Genomic DNA, 16,093 nt, shown 5'->3' on the forward strand with positions numbered 1-16,093 from the left:
TCACTGAAAAAGAAATGCTCGAAGGGCTCACCGACCAAGACGTCATTGATGTCCACCGAATCAGTCTGGAAGGACAATAAGGAAATAGACACAAAACACTTGATCCTCACGTTCAACACCAGCACATTGCCTGACACAATCGAAATGGGATATTTGAAAGTCAATGTAAGACCATACATACCCATCCCTCGCAAATGTTTCAATTGTCAAAGGTTCGGCCACTGCTCACAGAGCTGCCGCAGTCGCAAAATGTGCTTCGAATGATTACCAGTCTGATGGATGTGAGGCAGTCCTGCGCTGTGCAAACTGTGCAGGAGACCATGCTGCATACTCCAGGGCGTGTCCGTCCTGGAAGAAAGAAAAAGAGATAATGACCATAAAGACAAAGGAAAACATTTCATTTAAAGAAGCGAGAAGGCGTTTTGCACTTACAAACGCATTCTCCTTCACAGCAAAACAACACCTCGCTGATGTGGTGCGCAGGGGCGTAGTACCACACAGCACTCCGGCACCTGCCAAGGCCGCTATCACAGAGCCTATAGCAGGGCCATCCACGCCCCAGGCAGGGTCAGCGAAAGCTGCCCCGTCATTGCCAAAGCAGGGAGCGCAGGTCCATGGGTCAGCATCCCGCAGGACCTTCCCCCCCCTCAAGAGAGGCCTGAAACTAACACAACCGCGGTTGCGCGGTCCACCAGCACCTCTGGTGAGGCTATGGATATAACCCCCAGGCCGCCCGCTTTACAGCGGCGGAACAGCTCTCTTGAGCGCAAAAAAGACAGGCCCTTCATAATAGGCCCACCACATAAATCCCCTTCCATTTCCTCTCAAGCATAAACGTGGCTTCTTTAATTCAGTGGAATTGTAGAGGACTTATGCAGAATTACAGTGACAAAACACATTTTAGGGTCAGTGTTGCCAATAGTTTTGTCTTCAGGAGACCAGTCTTGGTCCATAACATGTGCATATCCTAAAACATTATAAAACTTTTAGACGCGATCGAGAGCAGCCAAACAGACTCTCGGGAGCCGTCTCAATTGTCGTTCCAAGGGGCGTCCCTGCTCAAGAAATCAAGCTCAAAACCAAACTTGAGGCGGTAGAAGTCATCATCGTCAGCTGCAAAACACTAACAATCTGTTCCGTATACATTCCTCCACACTTTACATCAACTGTCCATGACCTACAAGAACTGATAAGTGCGGCAAAAACACAGCGTGGTGGACAAAGGAATGAAAGGAAGCAAAAAAAACAACAAAATAAAGCTTGGGGCAAATTTCGCAGGTACCCTACACATAATAACCTTGTACATTTTAAAAAGGCAAGAGCAGAAGCTCTGTACATTGGTCGCAGTGCCGAGAAAGCCTCATGGCAGAGTTACATTTCGTCTATAAGCTGTCAAATAACATAAAAAACAATGTTGGAACAGGTTCAGAAATTAAATGGAAACTTCTCGCCGTTTACGATTCCTCTTTTGACAACACCTGGCATACAAACAAGCATAACGCAGACATTTTGGGGGAACACTTCGCTGCAGTTTCTAGTTCATCTCACTTAACGCAGTCATTCCTGAAATACAAAAGTATTGCCGAAAAACAGACTTCGAACAAGTGGAGGTGCAAACCAACAATACAACAATTTAATCACTCTCCAAGAAATAAATGCTGTACTGTCTGCCGGCAAAAAAAACTGCTCCAGGACCCGACCAGATACACTATCAAATGCTTTCCCATCTTTCCCAGCCTGCCATAGAGGCACTCTTGAAAATATTCACAGAAGGAAAAATATCTAAGGAGTGGAAGAAAGCAGTCAGTGCCATTCCTGAAACATGTAAAACCACCGACTTCCCCAAATAGCTATAGGTCGATAGCCCTCACAAGCTGTCTCGCGAAATCTTTTGAAAGTGTCCTTAATATAAGATTAACATTTGTCCTTGAATCCCGCAAACTTCTTGATGTCCATCAATGCAGTTATAAAAAGGGATGCTCAACAGCAGACCATTTAGTTTGCCTCGAAAAACAATAAGAGAAGCTTTTATACATAAACAGCACTGACTTGCCCTTTTCTTCAATATGGAGAAAGCGTATGATACAACTTGGAGGTTTGGGATCCTCCGTGACCTGGGTGACCTAGGTGTCTGCAGTAGGATGTTAAACTGCCTCAATGACTTTCTTTCCAACCACTCATTTCAAGTACACCTGGGATCAACCCTGTCCAGGAGCTTCATTCAAGAGAACGGGGTTCCTCAGGGGTGTATTTTAAGCACAACACTTTTTATTGTAAAGATGAATTCCATAAGTAAAATAATCCCAAAGTCCATCCTGTACTCAGTGTACGTTGATGATCTTCAAATAGCCTGCACATCCTCAAACGTAGCAACATACGAGAGACAAATACAGTTGACAATGAACAAATTAGTGACATGGGCAGATCAGAACAGTTTCCAGTTTTCCACACAGAAAACAGTCGCCATCCTTTTCTCGGTGAAACGAGGCATACATGCCAACTCATTCATACACCTGAACGGAACACAGATAACCGTCAAAAATGAGCACAAATTTCTAGGGATAACTTTTGACAAAAAGCTCAATTTCCTGCCTTATATAAATGCACTGAAAAAGAAAGCCTCCGGATCCCTAAATATACTCAAAAGTACTGTCACGTAAACGTTGGGGTGCTGACAGGACATGTCTTTTACGAATTTATTGCTCTGTGGTATGCTCCACCTTAGACTACGGATGTACAGTTTATGGGTCAGCGAGACCTTTGTACCTCAAACGACTAGATCCAATACATAATTTAGGTTTGCGTCGTTCCTCTGGTGCTTACAAAACATCGCCCATAAATAGTCTTTATGTAGAAATCAACGAACAGTCACTTACTGATAGAAGAACCATGCTCACATGCTCATGCATTTTAAAAATCCGTTCACTGCCCAAACACCTATGTTACCCAATAGTCACAAAGTGCCCATTAGAACACTGTTTAACAACAAACCGCTTGCTATCAGGCCACTCCTCCTGCGTTTTGAAAAGATGTGCCAAAACCTCGGCGTGCTGGATACATTACCTGACATTGCTCGGAGACAAGATCCACTGCCTCCATGGTACAATTTTCCTGTAATCTGTGATCTCTCTTACACAGTTCCATAAAAAACAAACTCCGCAACAACATATAGTACAAGAATTCCTTGCACTCGAAGAAAAACACAGTAGTTTTACGCAGTTTTATACAGATGGCTCAAAAACGGACGTTTACGTAGGGAGCGCAGTGGTCCGAGGGAAGTTGGAGAAAACAGTACGACTTCCACAGTGCTCATCCATCTTCACTGCAGAATGTTACGCAGTCTGTGTGGTCGTAGAAAAAATAGAAAACGAGAATCTTACCAACAGTATTATTTACACAGACTCCCTCAGTACACTTGCAGCTTTGCACCCTAGAAATGCAGTCACTCTGATTCTTGGCGACATCATACACAAGATAGTAACAGCCACAGCTCGAGGACAAAACTTAAAATTCTGCTGGGTTCCCAGTCATGTCTGAATAAGAGGCAACGAGAGGGCAGATTTCTGCTCTGCTAAAGCTCGTGGCAAGGAAATAAAAAAAGTAAATATACCTTTTAAGGATTGCGTAAACTTAGTGCAGCGTAAATTAAGAGAAAAACGGCAGTCGAAATGGAACGGCGAACTGAGTAATAAACTAACTTGGTAAAGCCAGTTTTAGGTGAATTTAAATTGTGTGCACTAGGAACGTTTTAAGGAAGTGATTTTATGCCGTCTGCACAACTTTCTGGTAACAAAACAAGACAAACCTGTTTGCGAATGCGTAGATGATCTTACTGTTAATCACATTTTATTTTCATGTGTGAAGCTTGAAACACTAAGAAAGAAGTATCTTACTCAATTTTACAACACAACACATTCCTTTTCATCCTGCACTGCTCTTAGATGATAATGCCTTTGTTAACATACCTTCTGTTTTTAGCTTTTTAAAAGAAGCTGGAGTACTTGAAAAACTGTAAATTTTGAACCACTGGCTCGCTTTATTGCATTATACACCTCAGCCACTTTCTTATTCCTGAGAAGAAGACTGAGGCTTTTTGTTTGATTGGTTGGGAGCCTCGGGATCCTTGCCCAGCCAAGGATAGCCGCTGAGGCTACCTTACCTTCTCTGGGGCTTTTACCATTAGCTGTTTCCAGATTTCGTCTTCTGTTTTTTACTAGGCAGTTCAATATTTTTGGGCCATCTACACCATCGACGATTTTTCATATTCCTAAATATTCTACAGAAAACCAATTTTATACCTTAAGCTTGGCGCATGATGGCCTTAGCTGCCTATGTGCCATAAAACCCAGCACAACACACTTGCTTGTTATATATGAGCCGCAGTGCCATTGCTGTAATACACATTTTGTTGGTAGCACCACCCTCATTCGTAATAAGCGAGGGTTCGTTTTAACTGCGGCCGTTATAAGTGGGCTCGCCTGTAGTTCAGATGCCATTGGCGACAGGGCATGCAATCTTGAAATCTTCTATCGCCAACATCATATATATATATATATATATATATATATATATATATATATATATATATATATAATGGAAGGTGCCAAGACTGGTTAAAACTGTGTGCTAAGTTTTACTCCACATCCTCTCTTTGAGGGACTAAAGGGGCCATGTGGTGAAAATTTGAACCTTTTTCCCTCATTTTTTCTGGGTCAGGGTTACATGTGCTGGAAGGGAAAAGTGAATGTGCGTTACTAAAACCATTGTTCTGAAGATGCTTTTTCATTTTTTTTTTGTAAGTCTAGAATTGATCAGTTTATATTAGTCGAGCCCACTTATAACGAACCCAACAGTCGCGTGTATTGCGTTCGTTTTATTCGAGGTTCGTAGTAAGTGAACTTCCCATCTTACAGCCAAAAATACTAAGTCGGAAAGTGTGAGCTCCTTCATGCATGTCTGATTATTCAAACTAGGCCCTGTTACTGCTCTTCCCAAGCATCTCCATCGCAGTTATGTACTTCTCGCCGACACGCTTGGTCTAGGTACTGGTATGCGATATAACTAATTGCGGTGGAAGCGCTCACTGTCGCAGATGTTAGGTCGGCCTACCCATCATCCTCATTCGATCCCTGGCAATACGAGAGTTCTCGAACTTGGTGTACTATTATTTTCGTCACTGTGTGTCTTTCCGATCACGGCGTCATCGTCCGCACCAACAGTCATCCCAGGCAACATCAGGACGAGTCAGCTTGCACATTGACGACGCGTTGCCAAAAATCCGTATGCGCCTGATAACATGGTGCTCAACAGTGTTCTCCATCATTCCTGGGTCCCTAAACACTGCCTTGCAGAAGCGGTTCTTGGTGCACTCCGCAGTCAGTTTCATTCAGGGGACTTTGTCGTACTACGGTGGGGAGCAGAGAAATTTGAACTGGCACATCGCTGCACCAGGTTGGCCAAGTGCCATCACAGCTTGAGCACATGAAAACTGTGACCATATTAAGAAGCTGGTCTTGCTTGTCGCGTTCCATGGCATAAGTGCGTAGTCACCGCAGGGAAGGAAGGCAGCACGTGATGCGTTGCAGGGTTGTCAAGCACGAAAGGACATTCCTTTTTTTTTTTTTTTTCACTATGGCATGATCGAACACAACCAGCCAGTCAGCGCACAAGTCACTAGCTGTCATTCCCATGCCCCTTAGAAACTTGTGCGTAGTGGCACACTGGTGGAATAAAAAAGTATCGCGTCATTCAGGCTTTTGTGTCGTGGACATAGCGTATGAGAACGTAGCTTCCAAAGCACTGCGCCTTGAGAATCTTTCCGATGACAAGCAAAGCTTGCTGCCCTTTTCAACAGCGCTAGGTGTTGCCTTTCCAGGCATGCGTTCTTGACGGCCACATCTAGTAAAAAGTTTTGTCTGCATTCCATATGTTGCGTTTATTTATTTTTATTGTTGTTTTGCTTTCTTGGGTCCTCACATTAGAGGGAGGGGGCGACCGGAGGCTTGGAGACGCTCGTCGCTCTCTGCTCCTGCAAGAAGTGGTGGTTTTCGACTGTGGGGCGTAGTTTACAGCGCCTCTTAGTTCTCTGTAACCGAGTTGTGCAGCCACAGGTGTTCGTTGTATCTGAGACAGAATCCCAATGCCCCTAACAGATTTTGATAGTAGCATGTTATAAGCGAGCGTTCGTTATAACTGCGGCCGTCATAAGCGGACTCAACTGTAATTAGTCTTCTGGAAGACTTGCTTTTTTTTTTGTACACCACTATACATAGGAAGTTATTTTTGCAAAAATATGCCCAAATCGCGTACAATAAGGCAACAGTTGAATTCCTTGCACAATAGTGATCCAGATAGTGCTCAAATAATGTCCATTCTCCTGCAACATTGCAAAATGGACTCAATTGTTCAAGAGGGCAGAGTTTCATTTTAAGAGCTCATAATGATCTAAAAAATGATGCTGGGAGTCATGTTTTTAAGCCGTGACTCGAGCTGCTCATTGGTTGAAATTCTGGACATTGGCTGACAGCAGCTATTTGCCTTGCAGATCTGAATTCACCTGGACTGAGTGCATTTTCAAGGAATATACCACCAGGCCCTGGTGAGATGGAGTTCCTATCTGATCGTTTCTGCAGACTCTAGTCACCTCTTGCCAATGATGCACCGCGACGTTGTCCTCCTGGCTGGCACAGCATACTGCATCGCCAGCAAGACCTTTCAGGGCCGAAGCCTTCAAATCATGCCTGGGGGATTGTATTTCCACCTACATGGGCTTTCCTTTTTCTAACCTCTCCATACCAGTGCTATGTACCTGTTCGCGTTTTTTTTGCTAAGGTTAATGTGATATCCCAGAGGCCTTATTGGGATCTATTGAGTGCAGTACATTCTAGGGATCTTTCTGGAACATGCAGCAAGATTATGTTGGGCTCAATTTTGTTCCTTTGTGGTACCTGTTACTGATCAGTCTAGTCTCTGATGCCTGCAGCTGTGTGTGGCATCTTGCTATGATAGCATTTGAGGGGTGAAGTACTTATGTTATTTACAGAGAGAAAGAATACTTTTCCTCCAGGCTGCAACTTTAGTACTATTGACAAGATTCACATAGCAGCTGTGTTTGATATTAAAACTGCCTTGAACGCACTGCCTTTTATATGCTGTGGTGCGTGTGTGATAACTGTTAGTGTAGAACCAAACCAAAAATGCACCTTGTGTTGACAAGTTCTCATTTTGAGTCTAATGGCTGAGGCGGTCACATTGTTTTAATTCGGTGCTTACTACAGTGTATCTAGTCCACGCCCATTTTCGTGCACTGTGCCTCTTTAGCTTTTTCCTGCTAAACTGACAATTAACTCCAGGCTGAAGTTATGACTTTGTTTAATTAAGTGCTACTTTTATTTGCTGTTCTGTTTTGCGTGGGGAGGAACTCTGTATCCTTCTTTCACCATTACAAAATTTACTGGAAGGTTACATGAAGCTATACGTACATATGATATAATATTTTGACTGCTTTAAAGTGGTGTTCTCACGGATAACAAGTGCAATGCTGTGCTGTGCAACCACTGATGAATATAGTTGCACTTTTAGAGGTGCTCCACATAAATTGTTTTAAATTCAATGTAAAGCGACTTGACCACTGGAGTTTTACATGAGAAAGCATCCATAAACAGCAGTTTTTCCTGTATACAGGTTTATGCAGATGCTTTTTTTTTTTTTTGAAAGCCTAAGGGTCCAGGTTAGTTGCCCTGCTATATGACAAGTGAGCACTTACTAACTAACATATTTTGTGAGTATTCTTATTATACTCCATTTGGTGTTTCATATTGCGAGTTCTTGAAACGTGGTTTTTATGGGCTTGCCAAGGTATCTAGTCAGTGTTGCATTTTTTCTAGTTTTGTGTAATTGAGCCTAAAATAAAGTTGTTTTTTACAGTGCTTACGCAGTTTTTTAGTTATTTTACTTGTGTGTGCAAGGGTGGCAGATCTGTTTGGAAATCGCTGGGCATTTGAAACCCCTGTACAGATGCATACATGGCAGTCAATACTTTGTTGCAAAGCTGCAGCAGGTGGCAGCACCCTTGCCTGTTTTCACAGAGGGCTAGTGAGCAGCTTTCTACTCTCAGGAGTGAAATGTGAGATTTTCAGAAAACTCAAGTACATGCCAACAGTGCAGAAAAAAAAGGGGGTACAGTAGAAGCTCGTTAATTTGAACTTCGAGAAACTGGGAAAAAATATTCGAATTGTCGAATGGCCCCTAAGCACTGTCAAGAACCACTTGCTTCACAGTAAATTTATTTTGTGAAAGAGTGGGCAATGGATTCTCGATTTTGAGATGAGAACAGCGCGGCACAGACTACTTTTTAAGCTTCCATCAATGCTTCATTGCGTGCATACTGTAGGGAGCATCAAAACAGAACTGCTTCAAAATCTTAAGGGCCTCCTGCATCCTTCAGTGTGAAGCAGTGGAGCTTCACAGCTACTGCGTCACATCCCTCATAAGTGGCACCTTCGTGTATGAGGCTTCACCACACAAACAGTGAATGCCATGTGACTAGCACGCAGTTTTTGCACACTGGAAGAATGGAACCACATGGACACAAGCAAAGGAAACAGTGCCGAAGCGGCAAGAAAAAAGGGGGGGGTGCTCAGCTGGATTAGACTGGCTGGCTGGTCGAGTCGAACTCTGGTTTCGAGTAAGGCTCTTGCAACAACCTCTTGCGCGCTGGCCCTACCAGGACGCGGCCTCCCTTCGGGAGCCCATTCGAATTGGCCAGTGTCCAATGCCAGAGATTTCTATGGGTGTTGGCCAGGACAGAGTTGGCAGTTTGAATTATCAGGATTTCCGAATTGACGAGCTTTTACTGTGGTGCACACTTTTAATGCAGTGTAGAGAAAGCTTTTTATGTTGGTATATACCTTCACCTTGAAAGATCCCTGAAGGCGTGGTAATCGTGAAAAGTAACTCTAGTAGTTGAGCCATTATTTTGCTGTTTCAGTTGACATCAGTGCAGGGCTCCTGTGTGACATATTTGACCTGCAACAGTGTCAGTCGTGACATGGGCTCTGAAATCTGACAAGAAGTTATTCAGCTCATGCCTCCTGCACATTGTTCTGGCAGATGTCAAGCTTCACCTGTTGCAGGTAGAGATGGACGTTATATTTCTGTGTATATCAGAACGCAAGTTCCGCACTGGACCTTTTTGAAAATGGTATAATTTTTCATTCTACGCTTGACGCAAAGCATCCCCCTATGCTGAAGGCACAAACTGCATCTTTTGCTAGTCTTAAAATTTTGTATGTGTCCATGTGTGTGTGTTGATCTGACCATGCTTGAAGCATGGTCAGATCTTTTTGCACTGAACCATTTAGCCATCCCACACTGATCTCATTGTTCGTCAAAATAGGTGCTTTTTCATTTACTCTTGTCATTCAATTGGATATCAGCATAAAATTTGCACCTTTGTTAGTAAAAGCTTGCTGCTTATCAGTTGTGCTTGCAGTGGTTGTTTGCCAAGGGGTGTGCTGACAAGTGTGGGATAATTTGTGTGCAGACCTGCACAGCATGTTTAGCCTGTTAACTACACAAAAAGGGAAAACGTGCATGTCAGAGGCGTGGCCTAGATTCATTCCAGGCCTATAACCAAGAAAGATTTCAGTGTGGCAGGCTCCCATCTGCTGCAGCTATGCAGCTGCTACCTTTGGCCAAGTGGTGACATTTTACCAGAAAAAAACGTGAAGTGACTAGCGGCGGCCACAGGATTTCGCTGCGCGACGACGTTAGAACGACGTGCTGTGGGACCGGAGCAGCGATCACAACGGCAGCAAGTGTGGACAAGTAGTCCAGTGACGAACACACTTTCATTTTGGAATGTGCCCACGGCTGGCGATAAGCGGAGGCCACAGGATAGTGCTATCGCGTTCTGTTATTAAAGGCCAAGTGTAAACGACCAAGTTTTTTTGTTTTTTTTCCCTTTTCAGAAATGTGGGGGTGGGGGGGGGGTCGACTTACAATCGTGTACATACGGTAACATGCACATGCCATTTCTGCTATGTTCCCCACTGCTGCTTTTGCTACACAAGATTAGCAGCAACTATTGCAGTCAATAATTAAGGCAGCTGCTTTGACAGGGTTCGTAGCGGTCCTTGAAACCCTTAAAAACCATTGATTTTTAAAACTCTATATTCAAGGCCTTGAAAACCCTTGAATTTTTTTATGTGCTGGGAGGTCCTTGAATTTTACGCTCAGCTAGGTTTAGCGGAATTGACAGAGCGTCTGGCCACATTCAACAAGTCCTAAACCAAGTCAATCCAGTGTACTTGTTTCTTGATCATTTCCTGGTGATTAGCGTGGTTCACGTGCTGTGGAGAAAACTTCCCGAGTTTTTCCGCCATGCCAGGAAGGTGCAAGTTTCAGCGGTCCTGGCTGGATTATGATGTTTATAAGCAATGGATTGCTCCGGATCCCTCAGACTGTCATCGCGCGAAGTGTAGGGCGTATTGTAAAACATTTGACGTTTCCTCCATGGGCGAGTCGGCACTTAAAAGACGCATGAGAAGCGCAAAGCACATTGCAAGCGTAAAAAATGGAGCGCAAGGAAACTCTATTCGGAACTACGTGGCGGCTACCGTCAGTGAGCGACCGGAAAGCGTCATGCTTTCAGTGTCATCAGACTTGCGTCATGCGTGCGGTATGAACGAACTTGTGACCGATGCCAAAGTACTGTGAACTTTGAAAGTGGCAGCTTCCCACTACTCATACAATTCGTCTTCGCACACAGGAGAACTGTTTCAAAAGATGTTTCCCGAGAGCGAAATCGCGAAAGCCTTCTCCTGCGGTGTAAAGAAATGCGCGTACGTCCTTTGTCACGGCCTGCGGCCATATTTTCTCTCGTGTTCGCAGCGCGAAATAGAGCAGTGCGGCTCTTACGCTGTCCGGTTCGATGAGTCATTGAACGACTACCTTCAGCGGAAGCAGATGGATATCCACGTGCGGTACTGGGACGCCGTTTCTGAACGTGTAAATACCAGGTACTACACATCAGTCTTCATGGGACACAGTGCGGCAGAAGACATCCAGGAAAAGCTTTTGAGTGTCTTGGATTGTTTGCCACTTTCAAAAATAGTTCACTTGTCTATGGATGGGCTCAATGTGAATTTGAAATGTTTCAAAAATTTGCAAAGTCACCTTCAGAACAACTATCAAGTTCAGTGCCTGGAGTTGGGGACCTGTGGTCTTCACACTCTGCACAATGCGTACAGAGCAGGTGTTGTTGCCAGCAAGTGGTGCCTGGATACCCTCCTTTCAAGCCTAAGTGGCCTGTTTCACGATGCACCTGCACGGAGAGATGACTTTGCCTCTGTTACTGGCTAGACAACATACCCTCTCAACTTTGTCTCGCATCGCTGGGTTGAAAATATACCTGTTATTAACCGCGTCATTCTTTTGTGGCCCCATGTGAACAAGTATGTGCAATGTACCATAGTGAAACAAGTAAGTTTGCCTAAGTGTATTGCATTCCAACGTGTGTGCGATGCCTGCGCTGATCCGCTGACGCCAGCAAAGCTTCAATTTGCTCTGGGAATTACAATGTTATTCAGGCCATTTCTGTCTGAATACCAAGCTGACAAACCTCTGGTGTTCTTTTTAGCAAAGGACCTTGAAAGTGTTGTGAGAAAACTAATGACAAGGTTTGTGAAGTGCTCTGTGGTAGCAGCGTCTGCTGGAATCTTGAGCCTCTTGAAGATTGACATCGATGATCCAAAGAACCATGCTCCCCTTGAAAAAGTAGACATTGGTCATGCAACAGAACAAGTTGTGAAAGCTGCCAAGATAAGCGCAAAGAACGTGTTTGCATTTAAGATGGAGTGCAAACAGTTTATGATTAATGCAACGGAGAAGATATTGGATAAAAGCCCACTAAGATACCCTCTTGTTAGGGCCCTCTCTTCTTTAGATCCTGTGCGGATGTGTTCAAGGCCTGATGAGTGCCTTACAGGCTTCAGGAAAGCTTTGGGAGCCCTCATTGAAGCAAACTGGTTGAGCGAGCACCAGCGAGATACAGTTCTCGCGCCGAGTACACAGAGTTGCTCCAGGAAAAAAGCACACCCTTGGATCATTCGAGATGCATTCCAAAAGTTTGAGTTTTTTTGCAATCTTTTGAAGTTCCGTACTTCATGCTCAAGCCTCTGGGGTGTGGTCAAAGTTCTGCTTACTTTAAGTCATCGTCAAGCTACTGTAGAAAGAGGATTTAGTATTAACCGCCACATCTCCATTGAACACATGAAGGAAATGTCTTGCGTGTCGCAAAGAATTGTGTGTGATGCCATAGATAAGGCGGGAGGCATCCTTAAAGTCGCAATAACAAAGGAGCTGCGGACATCTACTTCAGCCGCTTGGAACCGGTACCAAGCGTACCTGGAGGAACAGAAGCAGCAAGAAGCTCAGCAGTTGAGGCAGTCAAAGAGAAGCCTTATTGAAAATGAAATTGAAGCCAACGGACACAAGAAAAAATGGCCTGGCTTAGCTTATGGTTAAGCCTAGGATGCGAAGCATACGTCGCTTGGCAAGCCGTACTTCTCGTTCTTTTCCCGTTTCCGTGGCTCTTTGTAACTTGCGCTTTGCGGTCTGGCGAGCTGCCTTCTCCCTGGCCGACATCTCGCTGCTCAACTGACTCAACGAGTGCGTCGCCTTTTATACAATTGCGTGACGTCAGTATCTCCTAGCGGTAGGAGCGGGAGTTAGGCCGCCGGCGGAGGCTGCGCGTCCGCAAGCGAGCGCACGAGTTGAGCCCCAGCTTTCACAGCTGTTGTGACGTCATATCACGTGGTGCGCCGATTTAGGTCAAGTGGTAGCTACGCGGCCGCGCGCGGCGCAGCAAGGAAGAGCTTGATGTGCGGCTAGTATGCTTCGCATAAAATAGACTAGAAAAAACTATTGTGGACTTGATGGCAGCTGCAGACAGTTACTCCGAGAAAGCTGAAGCAGCAAATGACATCACATATATTGTGAAATCAAACAGTCTTAGAAAAACTGCGAAAGAAAAGATGCAGGACCTTCAAGCCATTGATCGTGCAATTGTGGAAAAACTTCAAGCGCTTTCTTGATGTGCTTAACGAGTGTGTGCTTCAAGGAAATGTGTGTCTGTTTACTGATATGTGTTTTAAGGTGGTATATGCCTCTTTCCTTTTTTCTGAATAAAATTAATGATTTTGTTGTTGAATTTTTTTTGGTCTGAGCTGCTAAACGCAACATTGTTTGAGGTCCTTAAAATTGTTATGCCAGGGCCTTGAAAGTCCTTGAAAACCCTTGAATTTTTTCAACTAAAACTGCTACGAACCCTGTTTGATGAGAGGCCATACCTCCACTATGTGAAGGGCTCGCTCACACCCTCTGCAAACATTTTTCCTGTCCACTGGCGTCCACTTGGAAAATAAAAACAAAGGTTGCAGTCCACATGAAAACACGTACAGAAAACTTCACTGAAAACAGAGGAAATTTGATATTAATTGCCACAGCCAAAGATGCTTGTGTGTAGGTGGCCTTTATTTCGGTTCCCCCCACTTGTAGCCTGATGTATGTCAAGACCCGTCATGGACTTGTTTGGCTCTTTGTGCAGTTTTCATGGTATCACTGCTCCTACGTAGGCAACACTCCCTCACACCAAGACAGCGTGCACTGGCTGATCACTCATTCCCCCTTCATCCCCTCTTTACAGAGCACAGTGTGTATACATTACATACACAGCAATACAGGCACCCCTCCCACGGTCACTACTGGGGGGATACCCTGATACTACAAATTTTGGGACTGCCAGAACACTCAAACCCCAACCATGAACTTGGCTCATTCCACACCAAAATTATGTTCAACTGACATCACCTCTCCACGACAGGCAATGGGGCTTGCATATAATGAACAGGTGTATTTCTGCCCATACAGGTAGAGTGAGACTTTAGAACAAGTAATATAATATTGTGTAGGAATGGTATAAAATTGTGAAGTGTGGGGTTTAATGTACTGATTAGATATGTGGGCTATGAGGGATTCAACAGTAGAGGTCTTGGATTTAGACCACATGGGCTTCAACATTGACATTGCACGGTACACAGGTGCATTTTGTGTTCCGATCGAGGCGAGACACTGTATAATGAAAGCTACATTATTGAAACTTGGTACAAATAATGTGTAGTAGTAGTAGCAGTTACTGTCAATTCTAAAATTTGCAAAAATTCCACAATTTGTTTTTTACACATACACCTCTAAGAATTGGCACGAAATACAGTGCTGAAATTTGCAGTGCAGAAAAGCCTATTTATGCTACAGAAGTGCTACTAGAATGATAAGCCTACAACTTTTTTTTATAGTAGGATACAACTTAAAAAATATCAGTTATGGCCATGGTGTCCTGTATTACTTTGCTGACCAATCAGAACAGCAAACAAAATTAGCTTTCTAATCTTTGACTATATCAAATAAGCCAGAGACATCAAAATTCTAGAGTTTGTAATTTCGTCTCGTGGTTAGCTTCCTTTAGGCCACAAGAGAACCATTAGCAACGGACTACTTTTTCATCGCGTATGAATTCTGCGTGGCTGTCTTTGACTATCGAATTTTTTCGTTTTCATTGTGAATTCACTCATATAAAAGAAGCAAAATTTCTAAAAAACGTAGTTTTCGCTCTAAGCGTACAATTCTAGTTTCACTTCTGCAACGTAACGTATTTACTCGCATAATTTGCGCTTTCTTTTTTCTTCAAAAATTAAGGCCTCAAGAAGGGGGTACGGAAATTACGCTGAGATTTTCAAAAACTCGTCTACAAAGGTCATAACGCGCTATATCGACAGTTAAACCTGGATGTAAAGAGCTGCAAAAACAGTCTGTGATTTTTCAGAGTGCGCATCGCGCCGTCGCCGCTATGCCGGCTGCAGAGGCACCTGCTTCTTCCCACTCTCTCTTAACTGCATTAGTGTTGCATGGTGCGATGTTACAAAAGCAGCAGAGACTGCTGTGTTAAAAAAAAATCAAGTGTCATACCACAGCCAAAAGTTTTTATTTTATGGAACACCTACTTTACCTAGTCAGAGTCGCTGTTGGAAACATTGAACTCCAAGCCATGACCACCAAATCGCCGTGGCTGTTGTCACCGCCATCACTGGCTTCCTAAATTGCATCATACGATGCTCTTGAACATACAAGATTTCCACTACAACAGCGGGAAATCTTTCTTGCTTAGGCCCCCTAAATGCTCTTCTTCTCGGGTCTGTATTTGTCAGTTCAGACTTATGCTTTCACCAGTAGCGTTTGCAGCTCTCATTCACTTGGCAGCGGCATGGTTCCCATTTTCCTCAGCAAATTGTATCACAAGAAGTTTGAACTTTGCCATATAGTAATGATAGCCCATTACAAGGAGCTGTGACTGAATGAGCCAAACACAAACTACCGCTCATCAAACCACCAAAATCAACGACGGTAACGATGTACTGCGGTGCGGCTGTTGTGGGGCTGCTACAATGTACCTCGCACTTCATTTTGGTTTGGCCTTGGCGGTTTGATCAGCAACTATGGTTTTGGATTCTAGCCCTGGCGTGATCGCGAGGTCCCCTTGACACTCACTCGCTCTTCGAAACATGGTTCGCAGCTGCATGCAGCAACACACGCTCAAGATGAAGGCTGCAGCATTTCCGCTGGCCATGTGATGCACGCCATCACATGGGATCAGGGGTTGACTGGCGGAGGCAAGAGATGAGAGAACTGTGCTGCCATGAAGGCTGCCTTCGCAGTATATATTCAACCGGCCCTGGGCCACATGGCAATGTTGTGTAAATCCGGATGTGTGTGTGTGCGTGCTTTCGCTTCATCCGTGCATGTCGACTGTACGGTCCTGCCTACACCTCGTGACGTCAGAGTGCAAGCACAGCCTTTCAAAGCAGTACGTATTAGGTCACCGCACCAATCTTTCCAGGCCTGGTTTGCGCAGACCTGTGTACATGCTGGTGGTCTGGAGTAGCAGGCAGTGCAAAATATGCGAGTAAAAGCTATTTTTCAAAAATCCAGGTAAAAAGTTGGGGGTGTGCAAATTATACAAGTAAATACGGTAAAT

General features: G+C 44.3%; 1 protein-coding gene and 1 pseudogene across 5 annotated transcripts in view; both read left to right on the forward strand.

The window, feature by feature from the left end:
• The window catches only part of BicC (protein bicaudal C), a 91,865-nt gene extending 83,937 nt beyond the window's left edge, over positions 1-7,928 (forward strand). For 4 of the 5 annotated variants that reach the window (XM_077649250.1, XM_077649248.1, XM_077649249.1 and 1 more), the window contains one exon: positions 6,545-7,928. In XM_077649250.1, coding sequence (XP_077505376.1) covers positions 6,545-6,639 — 95 coding nt within the window. In that variant the 3' untranslated portion in view covers positions 6,640-7,928. The remainder of the gene's footprint in view (positions 1-6,544) is intronic. The other variant, XR_013311242.1, reaches the window with a different exon arrangement.
• Positions 7,929-10,351: 2,423 nt separating this feature from the next.
• On the forward strand, positions 10,352-13,014 carry LOC144097152 (uncharacterized; annotated as a pseudogene).
• The last annotated feature ends 3,079 nt before the right edge of the window (positions 13,015-16,093 follow it).

The sequence above is a fragment of the Amblyomma americanum genome, chromosome 1 (genome assembly GCF_052857255.1).
Source record: "Amblyomma americanum isolate KBUSLIRL-KWMA chromosome 1, ASM5285725v1, whole genome shotgun sequence".
NCBI lineage: Eukaryota > Metazoa > Arthropoda > Arachnida > Ixodida > Ixodidae > Amblyomma > Amblyomma americanum.